At 46.5% G+C, this 14,094-nt stretch overlaps 1 protein-coding gene across 2 annotated transcripts in view; it reads left to right on the forward strand.

The window, feature by feature from the left end:
* CUL4B (cullin 4B) overlaps positions 1–14,094 on the forward strand; it is a 111,004-nt gene that overhangs the window by 86,824 nt on the left and 10,086 nt on the right. For both annotated transcript variants that reach the window (XM_073547584.1, XM_073547583.1), the window contains 2 exons: positions 860–965; positions 1,730–1,902. In XM_073547584.1, the coding sequence (XP_073403685.1) occupies positions 860–965; positions 1,730–1,902 (279 nt within the window). The remainder of the gene's footprint in view (positions 1–859; positions 966–1,729; positions 1,903–14,094) is intronic.

Genomic DNA, 14,094 nt, shown 5'->3' on the forward strand with positions numbered 1-14,094 from the left:
TATCATCTTATCCGAGCACATTCGCTCATCACTAATTATAAACTCCAATTGTATTAAAGTAGTCATAAGATCAGCAAAAAGTGGGTCAAGCCCACTGTATAATCTCTCACAAGATAATGTATCAGCTTATAGAGAAAGCAATAAAATATAACTTTTAATTAATTGCTGAATAAAAAGAAGCTACCCATAAAGAGAAATAAGGCCCATAAAATGTTAAGGAAGGTAGAAGACCTCGCTTCTCTCATTAACCGTTAAGAGCTGAATATTCGAATGTCCATTATAGTAAGCATATAGATGCGGTCCTCACCGTATATATATCATAGAACTATAACTATTTCTGCAGAAAAATTGACTAGTACCAACTCATGGCATATACAAAACACACAAAAGATAACAAAATCTGGCAGTATCACAGGGTAAACCAAATACCAATGAACTGACAGTGGTCAGAAAGTCATGCAGAATAGAACGCTTGTGAAGCCACTAAATAACAATCAGTTATATGTGTTAGTACAGATGTAAAATGGATATATTGTGGGTATGAGGATCCACCCAAAAAATAACAAAGGATTGTAAAAATGGAGTGGTCTCACCCACAAGAAGAAGTCAGGTGCAGGAGGTCATCTTGGTTATGTGGGATTCCTCCAGGAGAAGTGGGGAAGTTAGTCGGGCACTAAGAAAGCCCTAATGGCTGGCCGTTTTATTCAGTACTTAATTAAAAGTTATATTTTATTGTTTTCTCTTATTAACAGTTGTGCCTACGTAATTGTAGTGATGGCTACACTTTCAGCAGACTTGTGAGACTCTGGGTACTTGGGGGGGGAAAAAAAATATTACTCTTTCTCTCAATCTCTTTTAGGGTAAAAAAGAGTTACAAGTTTCGCTCTTCCAGACACTTGTCCTGCTCATGTTTAACGAGGGTGAGGAATTTAGTTTTGAAGACATAAGGCAAGCAACTGGCATAGGTGAGTGGTCAATGGATGACCTTTTCATAATGAAGTTGATAAAATAATGTTGTGAATTTAATGAAGCCTAGGTGTATAGACTGTAAGCCTGCAAGGGCAGGACCGTCTCCTTTCTGTACTAGGAGGTCATCGTTTCTGTAGTTTTATATTTGTATTTTGTATGTAACTCCTACTAATGTACAGTACCATGGAATCAATGGTGCTGTAAAAATGAGTAGCTGTTATTTTATTTATTTATTTATTTTTTTCCTCCATAAATCAGTAATACATGTGAAAATAAGAAACTTTGTAGTATGACTGATCAGCAAAATCTGTGTCTCTTCTCGTAGACTGAACTTTCACAGTTAGGGATAAAATCTGTCTTTGGTGAAAACAGACTTTTCCATATCCGAGATGAGATGACCCGCTGGTGCTCATGAAGTTCTATGGAGAACGGTTAGTCGTTTCATCAGAACTTGCAGCAGAATGTCTGTCTGCCTTTTAATTCCTCCTTCCCCTGGGCTCTTTTGTAGACATTTAAAAGCACCAATTGTCAACTGCTATCTCTGTAATGGGAAAGTCTGTAATCACTGAAGACAGATTTTACCCATGAATTCAGAGTGAATGATCAGTCCTGGAGACTTCTCTCATACATTACAAAATTTCTTATTTTCCTTTGTACTATTGACTAATTAAGAAATTAAATGAAAACTACTGTTACTCTTAAATATATAGGTGTTTTTTTTTTTTTTGTTTTTTTTTAACCGTTTCTTTCGTCTGTCCAGAGGATAGTGAATTAAGGAGAACACTGCAGTCGTTGGCCTGCGGCCGAGCCAGAGTTCTCACCAAGAATCCCAAGAGTAAAGACGTAGATGATGGAGACAAGTTCACCTTCAATGATGACTTCAAGCATCAGCTGTTCAGGATAAGAATTAACCAGATTCAGATGAAAGAAACGGTACTTTACTGTATAACATCCTTCCTGGAAGGCTCCATGCACACGGGTGTTCTGTTACCACCTCTGTCGCAGACCTTTCCCAACTCTTATGCATAGCTGTTTTTATAAGGATTACTTTACTTTTCCCTATTATGGCAGCTACAAGCTCATAGGGAAAGAGAAAACTGGGCAATGTTCTCCCTAGGGATGCAAAAGGTTCCTACAGTGACGTGTAAAAGTGTGGGCATCCCTGGTCAAAATTACTGTTATTGTGAACAGTTAAGCAAGTTAAAGATGAAATGATCTCCAAAATGCCTAAAGTTAAAGATGGCAAAATGGGCTGATGCAAAAGTTTGGGCATCTTGCATGGTTAGTACTTAGCAGCACCCACTTTTCCACGAAAAAAAAACTTTTTGTGGCCAGACAAGAGTGTTTCAATTATTGTTTGAGGGATTTTCATCCATTCTGCCTTGGAAAATTCTAGTTCTGTGAGATTCCTGGGTCGTCATGCATGCACTGCTATTTTGAGGTCTAGTCACAGATTTTCACCAACAGAGCTGAACCTCTAAATCTGAAGCTATACTGTAGCTTCATAGACACTACAAGAGTGTTAATCAAGCAACCAAAATGTGAGCACTTAATCTAAAGAGTAAATTAACTACATAGAAATAAGGTCACTATTTATTTATTAATTCATCTGGTTGTTTCACTATATAGAATTGTGTGTTAGCAAACCAGTCATATTGCACTGTCTTTCTATTGAACCCCAGTAGGTCTATGCTCCTATTTTGTAGTCCCAGTTATTTATGTTGTCTCATACTATGTATCAGCTCTCACAACTATTGTACTGTTCTATTATTAAATATATTGTAAGTATTTTTCTAATAAATTTTGTACTATTGATTAACATCTATTTATGGTGACCTTATTTTCTATGTAGTTAATTTACTCTTTAGATTAAGTGCTCACATTTTGGGTGCTAGATTTTCAAAGATGTTCAGGTTAGGGGACTGTGAGGGCCATTCAAAATTTTCAGCTTGCGCCTTTTGAGGTTGTCTATTGTGGATTTTGACGTGTGTTCATGATCATTATCTGTTTGTAGAAGCCATCCTCTTTTCAACTTCAGCTTTTTTACAGATCGTGTTATGTTTGCATCAACAATTTGTTGAAATTTCATTGACTTAATTCTTCCCTCTTCCCCATGCAATTGGCTGAAACACGACCCCAAAGCAAGATGGCTTCACCCCGATGCTTAATGGTTGGCGAGCTGTTCTTTTCCTGAAATTATGTGCCCTTTTTTCCTCACAGATACCTTTTGATCATTGTGGCCCAAGAGTTCTACTTTAACCTCATTGGTCCACAGGACTTGTTTCCAAAATGTATCAGGCTTGTTTAGATGTTCTTTAGCATACAATTGACGCTGAATTTTTATGTTGCGGACACAGGAGAGGTTTTCTTCTGATGACTCTTCCATGAAGGACATGTTTGTGCAGGCGTCTCTGAACAGTAGAACAATGTACCACAACTCCAGACCTGCTAAATCTTTCTGAAGGTCTTTTACAGTCAAGCCGGGGTTCTGTTTTTCCTTTCTGGCAATTCTAGGAGCATTTCTGTCTGAAATTTTGCTTGATCTTTCCAGACCTTAGCTTGACCTCCACAGTTCCTGTTAACTACCATGTTTTTAATTACATTTCGAACTGAGGAGAGGGCAACTTGAAAACGCTTTGCTATCTTCTTGTTGCCTCCCTCTACTTTGTGGGCCTCCACCATTTTCATTTTCAGAGTGCTAGGCAGCTGCTTGTAAGAACCCATGGCTGCTGTTTTTTTGACATAAGGTTAGAGGACGCTGGGTTTTTAAAAAGCTTGGAAATCTGGCCTTTCCCAACGGTGATAGGTTATGGCTTGTTCATGATCAGGCTAATTAAGGTCTGAAACCTTGATCAAAATTATCTGAGCACACACATCTCCAGGGGTGCACAAACTTTTGCATCAGCCCATTTTTCTTTTTGTAATTTTTTAAAATTTAAAAGATGAAAATATATCTAATACTTTGTTGCCTAAAATTTAAAGGAAATGTGTCATCTTTAACTTTAGGTCTTATAGAAATCTTTTCATTTTCAACTTGCTTAACTGTTCACAATAACAGTAATTTTGATCTGGGGTGCCCAAACTTTTACATGTCGCTGTAAACTATTTTTTTCTATAGGGGTTTTAGACAAATGGCACTGAATATTTCATAGATTATATGTGATGTTTAGCAGAACTATCAAAAATATCTTTCTGGCAATCTCTCAAACGCCTAGATGTCAGTTACGGTATATTGCATCACTAGAAATATTCCTGGATATTAATGTGGATGAAAACTCTGATAAGGAACTTGCAGATTAATATTGGCTCTGCCCCCAGTGTATGGCGGACAGACCAATCTGACACACTCCTTGTTTTGTTTTGTTTTTTTGTCCTTTTAAAAAAGACTATACAGTGCCTACAAGTAGTATTCAACCCCCTGCAGATTTAGCAGGTTTGATAAGATGCAAATAAGTTAGAGCCTTCAAACTTCACACAAGAGCAGGATTTATTAACAGATGCATAAATCTTACAAACCAAAAAGTTATGTTGCTCAGTTAAATTTTAATAAATTTTAAACATACAAGTGTGGGTCAATTATTATTCAACCCCTAGGTTTAATATTTTGTGGAATAACCCTTGTTTGCAATTACAGCTAATAATCGTCTTTTATAAGACCTGATCAGGCCGGCACAGGTCTCTGGAGTTATCTTGGCCCACTCCTCCATGCAGATCTTCTCCAAGTTATCTAGGTTCTTTGGGTATCTCATGTGGACTTTAATCTTGAGCTCCTTCCACAAGTTTTCAATTGGGTTAAGGTCAGGAGACTGACTAGGCCACTCCAACACCTTGATTTTTTGCCTTTTGAACCAGGCCTTGGTTTTCTTGGCTGTGTGCTTTGGGTCGTTGTCTTGTTGAAAGATGAAATGACGACCCATCTTAAGATCCTTGATGGAGGAGCGGAGGTTCTTGGCCAAAATCTCCAGGTAGGCCGTGCTATCCATCTTCCCATGGATGCGGACCAGATGGCCAGGCCCCTTGGCTGAGAAACAGCCCCACAGCATGATGCTGCCACCACCATGCTTGACTGTAGGGATGGTATTCTTGGGGTCATATGCAGTGCCATCCAGTCTCCAAACGTCACGTGTGTGGTTGGCACCAAAGATCTCGATTTTGGTCTCATCAGACCAGAGAACCTTGAACCAGTCTGTCTCAGAGTCCTCCAAGTGATCATGAGCAAACTGTAGACAAGCCTTGACATGACGCTTTGAAAGTAAAGGTACCTTACGGGCTCGTCTGGAACGGAGACCATTGCGGTGGAGTACGTTACTTATGGTATTGACTGAAACCAATGTCCCCACTGCCATGAGATCTTCCCGGAGCTCCTTCCTTGTTGTCCTTGGGTTAGCCTTGACTCTTCGGACAAGCCTGGCCTCGGCACGGGAGGAAACTTTCAAAGGCTGTCCAGGCCGTGGAAGGCTAACAGTAGTTCCATAAGCCTTCCACTTCCGGATGATGCTCCCAACAGTGGAGACAGGTAGGCCCAACACCCTTGGAAAGGGTTTTGTACCCCTTGCCAGCCTTGTGACCCTCCACGATCTTGTCTCTGATGGCCTTGGAATGCTCCTTTGTCTTTCCCATGTTGACCATGTATGAGTGCTGTTCACAAGTTTGGGGAGGGTCTTAAATAGCCAGAAAAGGCTGGAAAGAGAGATAATTAATCCAAACATGTGAAGCTCATTGTTCTTTGTGCCTGAAATATTTCTTAATACTTTAGGGGAACCAAACAGAATTCTGGTGGTTTGAGGGGTTGAATAATAAATGACCCTCTGAATAAACTTTTCACAATTTAAAAAAAAATTAAACAAAGAAATAACATTCTTTTTGGCTGCAGTGCATTTCACATTTCCAGGCTGATCTACAGTCCAAATGTCACAATGCCAAGTTAATTCCGAATGTGTAAACCTGCTAAATCTGCAGGGGGTTGAATACTACTTGTAGGCACTGTATATATTTTGTGTTTTTAAAAGTGTTCTCTTTCCCTGTATCTTGTGTCTATCTGGCTAAGGGCTTGTTCACACTGCCGAATAAATCGGACGAGTGCAATGTGAGAAAACCTTGCAATTCACTCTGACCAATGTTAACAAATGATGTGGTGCTCATCTGCTAGTTTTCTCTCAGTTCGGATCGGACTGAGAAGAAAAATCTCAGCATTTTGCGAGAATCGGATCACACTCGCCAATGCAAATCAATTGGTGTGAGAAAAAAATTGCATGGCACATATATCAAGCGTGTCACCCGATTTTTTTTTTTTTTTTTTTTTGCACACATCTCAAAGGAAGCTCTACATTCCATCATCCAAGTACAGTAAATTCACAGCCTGAAACATCAGTATAGAATAGGTAAAAGTCAGTGAAAAGCATATAATCAGAGCTTTGTGTGTAATTTTCTGTACTTGTTTTCAGCTAATAATTAAACAAATGAAAAAAATGACATGGGGTGCCCCTTATTTTTAATAACCAGCTGAGGGAAGGCACTCTGTGAGCTGGTGTCATTATATTAGGAAGGGGCTAATATCCATGGAGCTTCCCAACCTATTTAAATCTCAAAGCTGTCTGTGTAGCCTTTGCTGGTTATTAAAAAGAGGCGACTCTTCTCCCACCCCCTCCCCCCCAAAAAAAATGATGTGGGGTCCCCCAATTTTTAATAACTGGTAAAGGCTAAACAGACAGCTGTGGGCTGCTATAAATAGGCTGGGAAGCAGCCATGGATATTTGCCCCTTTCCAGACTAATACTAATAACACCAGCCTTCAGCCATCCCATAAATGTCACATCCATTAAATACACTAATTCTAGCGCTTAGTCTTGGCTCTTCCCAATCGCCGTAGTGCGGTGGCAATGGGGGTAATGGTTTTGGGGTTGACGCTGTGTAATGTCCACTGACATTAAGCCCAAGAGTTAGTAATAGATTAGTCTACACATGTCCTCTGTAATCCATAATATAGACGTCCCACGACGATCCTCGACTCCTACTTTCGGAGGCTGTAATGTGATTACTGATTCGGATTAGTAATGTGATCGCTCACCACAGCCACCGGAACACACAGAGTAGCCATGAGAAACATCAGCAGTGATGATCGGTGACGTCATTGTGGTTACCGCAGTTCACAACTGTCAGCTCAAACAGATTACTGTGAGAACCGCCGGCTGTAACCTTGCTAGGAGAAAACACCGTGTGCACTACTGTAATGGTGACAAGTTAGGTTCCCAAACCATTTGTAATAAATGAAAACCTGGCACTCAACTTATTGCTTAGTGAGACAATTTATTGTAATACCAGTAGTATGGTACTACAATAAATTGTCTCACTAAGCATTAAGTTGAGTGCCAGGTTTTTATTTATTACAAATGGTTTGGGAACCTAACTTGTCACCATTACAGTAGTGGCTGTAACCTTGCTGACATCACCGCTAGTCACTGCCGCTGGATCTCGCTCTACTTTGTGTTCTGGCGGCCATGGTGAGCTGTCACATTACTGATGTCACCACCCCCATTTCTGGGGCGGCTGAAGGCTGGTGGTGTTGGTTTTGGAAATGGCCGATATCCTTAGCCCCTTCCCAGCCTATTAATATCAGCCCGCAGCTGTCTGCTTAGCTTTTGCTGGTTATTGAAAATAAAGCGAATCCACACCCTTTTTTTAATAATAATAATATTAGGTTAAATAAGGCTAAGGCTACTTTCAGACTTGCGTTAGGAGGCGCAGGGCTGCCACTAAGCTCCGCCCCGGGCCGTTCCTCCTCCGGTCAGCTCCTCCAAAAGGGTGCATGTGCCGGCAAAAGCATACCAGCGCATGGCCAGCATTCCCAACGCTAAATATAGGGTAAGCCGGTCGCATGCAGCGTCATGCGCCCATAAGAGGAGCTGACCGGAGGAGGCGCAGCCGGGGGCGGAACTTAGCGGCGGCCCTGCGCTGCACCTCATAACTCAAGTTTGAAAGTAGCCTAAGACACCTTTTAGTGCCACATGAAATCAATAAAGGGTGCTAGTTTATTATATGTAGGGGCTTGTGACATTAAGGCTGGGTTCACACGTAGCGGAACTCTCGCGGCAATTACCGCGAGAATTCCGGATTTCCATTCCGCGGGTAAATCGCATTTTAAATTCCCGCGATTTTAGCTTGCAGAATTGCTAGCGTTTTCCAAGCGATCTGGAGCATCGCTTGGAGAACTGATTGGCAGGTTGGTCACACTCGTCAAACATAGTGTTTGACGAGTGTGACCAACTTTTTACTATTGAGGCTGCCTATGCGGCATCAATAGTAAAAGATAAAATGTAAAAAATAATTAAAAAAAAATATATTGTTGTTCTCACCTTCCAACGTCCCGCGCAGCCTTCCCGCCTCTCTCCACGCTCCCGGTCCCAGTAATCCTTTGCGACAATTACCGCAATGACGTCTGTTCTCGCGGGATCACGACGTCTTGCGGTCATTCGCGATGACGTCGCGCGAATGACCGCGAGAACGGACGTCATCGCTCGCAAAGGCTTACTGGGAGTGTGGAGAGAGGCGGGAAGGCTGCGCGGGACGTCGGAAGGTGAGAATAACAATATTTTTTTTATTTTAAATTCTACTACTCTGTCGCCTTATTGGGGGACACAGAACCGTGGGTGTTATGCTGCTGTCCACTAGGAGGCGACACTATGCATAATCTGAAAAAGATTAACTTTGTCTCCTCCTCTGCAGTATACACCCCTGGACGGCGTCAGCCTTCTCCAGTTTTTGCTTAGTGTCGCAAGGAGGCACACCTTTTTTCTTTTTTTTTTTTTTTTTTTTTCCTTTCGTCGGAACAGATGAAGAAAAGTGGGAGACTCCCGGCATGGCTCCTTCCTTGGCCCCCTTTTTAGGGGTGCCCAGTTGAAGTGGAGATGGCGGTTCCCCATGTCGCTCCTTCCCCAGTCCCTCGGGTACTGGTCTGAAGTTGAGTCCCCCCCCCTCCTTCCCCAACCCCCTTCAGGATCTGGGTTGAGGTTGAGGCAAGGATGAAGACCCCCTGACGGTGACAGACGCACCCTCCCTAATCCCCCGCAGGGGGCATTAGGTTGAGACGCCGCAGGTAGGGTCGGAGTACAGACAGCATTCTGCACCAGGGACCCCAGACCAGCTGTGGGATCCTGCTGGGGCCGGGGGAGGGTGCAGGCAGACGTGGCACAGCAGAGGCAGGGCTTTCTGCGCCCCTGCATCTGCAGCAGCAGTGGCTCCATGGCGCTCCAGGGACCCCCCACACAGGAACCGCTAGCCCTGCTGCCCCCACCGCTAGCCAGTCGCCCATTCCGGGGGGGTCCGGTGCAAATCCGACCCCCTCCCGGACTACCGCGCCGCTCTGGAGCCCTCCTGGGCATCAGGCCTCTAATTTAGACCGCGGCCCGAAGCCGCCGCCTTTTCCCCGCCCCCTGGATGACGAAAATGACACTGCAGTGTCATAGAAGGGGCGGATCAAGGCAGGAAGGGCGCGCTTTTACATGGCCCAGCACGCCCTTTTCCAGCTCTCCGCCCCCCCTTCTCCACCTCAGAATCTGGTGGCCATCTTGCTGCACCTGGAGGAAGGCAGCACAGAGTCTCCGGGGGGGCACAGGACGTGGGGCTTATCAGCGCTGGACCTAAGGGGAGCACCGGTGGGGTAAGATCACAGCTGGGTCCTTGGTACTCAGCTGTGAATTCCTATACCATATAGCGCTCTCCTACTCCTTTTTCCTCTGCGTAGATACCCCTGTAGGGCCTCTATTAATCAGCCTAGGTACTATGTCGGGCTCAAAGAAAAGAACCAGGCAAGACTGCTTTTATGCAGTCTGCACAGCCTGCAAGGTCACTCTCCCCAGCGGCAGCACGTATCCGCACTGCCGGGACTGTACCCAAAAAACCGGAGCAGAACCCCAAGAAGTCCCTACCAACGCTTCTGCGACCGCTACTGCGCCGGAATGGGCAACTCAGATGTCGCAGTCTATGACACAGTCTATAGATAACCTGACCTCCACATTACTGCAGGCTCTGCAGGGTCATGTCTCGACTATGAACGTTACCCAGCAAAGGGACGTCCGGTCTCACGTGCAGGGCGCTTCCGACAGTTCGAGGCGTAAGCGGACCCACAGGTCGTGTTCATCTGCGTCCTCACATCGCAATGGGCCTTCCCCCTCCAGGGAGAGACACAGTGGCTCCAGGTCACCGAGGCCGTCCCCTGATAGGGAAAGACAATGCGGATCTCCACAATCCGAGACCAGGGAAAACCTCCGATCTAGTTCGCCCGCTAGGGAGCTCCTTAGCGATGCGCAAGACTCAGAGGGCATATGTGACTCCAACTCAGATAACGAAACAGAGACCGCTCTCCTCTCTTGTCCCCCTAGCAATACTGCGATAGTTGAGGATATCGTCTCTTCCATCCTTCGGGTGCTGGACATTTCAGATCCAACCCCGGATGCACCAGAACACAAGATTTCCTTTGAAAGTGTTCAGAAACCATCGAAGGTCTTCCCTAATCACCCGGAATTTCAAAAAATCCTTTCTAAGCATTTTTCGCAGCCTGAGAAGAAATTTGCCAATCGCAAGTATTTGGAAGCAAAGTACCCCTTCCCACAGAAAGACACCAAGGATTGGACAGATCCGCCTGAAGTGGACCCTCCAGTCTCTAGACTAGCAGCACAAACGCTTCTCTCGCTGCCGGACAGTTCAACCCTCAAGGACACAGCAGACAGGCAGGTTGAACGCATGGCTCGTTCAATCTTTGAAGCGGCAGGTGCCTCTCTGGCTCCCGAATTTGCTTCAGTTTGGGCAGCCAAGGCCATCATGGCCTGGGCTGATCTCTTGAAAAAGGGCCTTCAAGCCTCAAATCCTCAGCTGGCGGACCAGGCGGTGCAAATTGCAGTGGTGGCAGATTACATGGTCCATGCAGCGTTGGACTCTGCAAGAGGGGTAGCGGCAATAGCATCAAACGCCATCACAATCCGGCGTATTCTCTGGCTAAGAGAATGGAAAGCGGATGCGGCCTCAAAAAAGTCCCTAACAAATCTCCCGTACTTCAGTGGCCGTCTTTTCAGTGAAAAGCTGGATGCAATGATATCCAATGCTACCGGGGGCAAAAGTACTTCCCTCCCTCAATTAAGACCAAAACGCACGTTTAAAAGACGTAATCAATCTCGTTTCCGATCCTTTCGTCTGTCTCACGCCCAGCACAAAACCGTAGTCGTTCCCCCCCGCAGGGACAACACACGTGCGGCACAGAGGCCGGACAGGAACTGGCAGTCAAAGCCAAGCAAAGCGAAATCTAAAGGGGGAAAACCTCAGACTTTTCCCTCATCTTGACTCATGCCCTTCGGAAGACACCCCACTTGTAGGCGGACGACTGCTACTCTTTCAGCAGGTCTGGCTGCCTATTACAGACGACAAGTGGGTCAAGGAAATAGTGTCTTCAGGATACAAAATCGAGTTTACTACCAGCCCACCGCACAGGTTTTTTCCCTCTGCCCCTCCAAAATCCCTGCTCAAAGCTCAGGCCCTCCGTCAAGCGGTTTCTTCCCTCCGGCAAGCAGGAGTCATAGTGCCGGTCCCAGCAGAAGAGAGCTTCCGAGGGTTCTACTCCAACCTGTTCGTGGTGCCCAAGAAAGGAGGCAGCGTCCGACCCATACTAGACCTAGCAACTACTAGCATACTAGCAACTCAACAAGTATGTTCGAGTTCGTCACTTTCGCATGGAATCCCTCCGGTCAATCGTTGCGTCCATGGAAAAAGGAGAATATCTCGCCTCCATAGACATACAGGACACATACCTGCATATACCGATTGCTCCCGCCCATCAGAGGTTCCTCAGAATCGCAATCGACCAAGACCATTACCAGTTTGTGGCCCTCCCGTTCGGTCTCGCCACGGCTCCCAGAACATTTACAAAGGTCATGGCAGCTACCATGGACGTTCTGCACTCCAGAGGCATAGTAGTCGTTCCATACCTGGACGACCTTCTCATCAAGGCCCCCACCCTCAAGGACTGCGAGGTCAACGTCTCGATCACGATCGACACTCTGAGGCGCCTGGGGTGGTTAGTCAATTTACAGAAGTCCTCGACTACCCCGAGTCAGTCTCTGACCTTCCTGGGGATGTTATTCGACACCTCCAAGGGTCTGGTGATTCTCCCCAGAGACAAGGCACTGGCTCTCCATCTGGGAGTTCACACACTCTTCCGCAAGTCCCCCAGATCTCTCCGATATGCCATGATAGTACTTGGCAGGATGGCAGCAGCAATGGAGGCGGTACCGTTTGCCCAGTTTCACCTCAGACCCCTTCAACTGGCCATCCTCAAGTCCTGGGACAGGAATCCGTTCTCCCTCAACAGGGAGTTCCGGTTATCGGCAAAAACCAGGAGGTCCCTGCACTGGTGGCTCGAGCCAACCTCGCTTGCAAGGGGAAAATCCTTTCTCTCCGGTCAATGGAAGGTTTTGACCACCGACGCAAGCCTTATAGGTTGGGGCGCTGTGCACCTGCATCACAGAGCGCAAGGCAGGTGGTCACCAATGGAAGCCACCATGCCCATCAACATCCTGGAAATCCGGGCCGTCTTCCTGGCGTTGAAAGCCTTCCATCACTTGCTAGCAGACTCTCATATCAGAGTGCAGTCGGACAATGCCACGGCAGTGGCATACGTGAACCATCAAGGCGGCACCCGCAGAATCCAGGAGATGACCGAAGTAACACGTATCCTACAATGGGTGGAGAATGCGAGGTCGGTACTCTCTGCGGTCCACATTCCGGGTGTGGACAACTGGGAAGCCGACTATCTCAGCCGACAAGGAATGGACTCGGGGGAGTGGTCTCTCCATCCCGAAGTTTTCTGTCAGATCTGTCATCTTTGGGGCACCCCGGACGTGGATCTAATGGCATCCCATCTCAATGCCAAGGTTCCCAATTTCATTGCCAGGACGCGCGATCCGCGGTCGCTCGGAGCAGATGCCCTGGTTCAGGACTGGACCCAGTTCCAGCTCCTGTACATTTTTCCACCTCTTCCCCTGATCTCCGGAGTCCTGAGGAAGATCAAGCAAGAGGGAGTTCCCACCATCCTGATCGCTCCAGACTGGCCCAGGCGTACATGGTACGCCGACGTCGTGCAACTCACAGCAGACGCTCCCTGGCGTCTCCCCACACGTCCCGACCTTCTGTCACAAGGCCCGTTCTTCCAGGAGCTCTCAATTTGACGGCGTGGCCATTGAGACCTGGGTTTTGACCCAAGCAGGTTTTTCACCGGAAGTCGTTAAAACCATGATCAGGGCTCGAAAGCCAACTTCAGCCAGGATTTACTATCGTACCTGAAAGGTTTTCTTCACATGGTGCGAATCTCGTGGGCAGATCCCACTCCCCTATTCTCTTCCAAGGGTCCTCAGTTTCCTTCAGTCAGGCCTGGATGCCGGGCTATCCCTGGGCTGGCTGAAGAGCCAGGTGTCAGCGCTTTCAGTGCTCTTTCAGAGGCGTATTGCTAACAAGCCGCAAGTGAAGACTTTTCTCCAAGGGGTTTCCCGATTAGTTCCCCCCTACAAACGTCCGTTGGAGACGTGGGACCTCAACCTGGTCTTGACAGCACTACAGTCACCTCCTTTTGAACCCCTTAAGGAGGTCTCACTCCGCTTTCTATCACAGAAAGTGGTTTTCCTGGTGGCGATCACCTCGCTACGCAGGGTGTCTGAACTTTCAGCTCTTTCCTGCAGACAACCCTTCCTGGTTTTTCATCAGGACAAGGTTGTTCTACGTACAGTCCCATCCTTCCTTCCGAAGGTTGTGTCCAGCTTCCACCTCAATGAGGAAATCTCACTACCGTGCCTTTGCCCGGCTCCCGTTCATAGGGTGGAGAAGGCTCTGCATACGCTTGACCTTGTCAGGGCATTGCGTGTTTACGTGTCTAGGACTGCTCCTTTCCGGAAGTCTGATTCACTTTTCCTTCTTCCAGAAGGCGTTCGCAAGGGCCTACCTGCTTCCAAAGCTACCCTTGCTAGGTGGATCAAGTCCACCATTCAAGAGGCTTACCGCCTCAACAATTCTCCTCTTCCGGCCGGTATCACGGCACACTCTACGCGGGCGGTAGGGGCCTCTTGGGCCATTCGGCATCAGGCCTCGG

This window comes from Dendrobates tinctorius, unplaced genomic scaffold, assembly GCF_039654945.1.
Source record: "Dendrobates tinctorius isolate UK_male_01 unplaced genomic scaffold, ASM3965494v1 ptg000154l, whole genome shotgun sequence".
In the NCBI taxonomy this organism is placed as follows: Eukaryota; Metazoa; Chordata; class Amphibia; order Anura; family Dendrobatidae; genus Dendrobates; species Dendrobates tinctorius.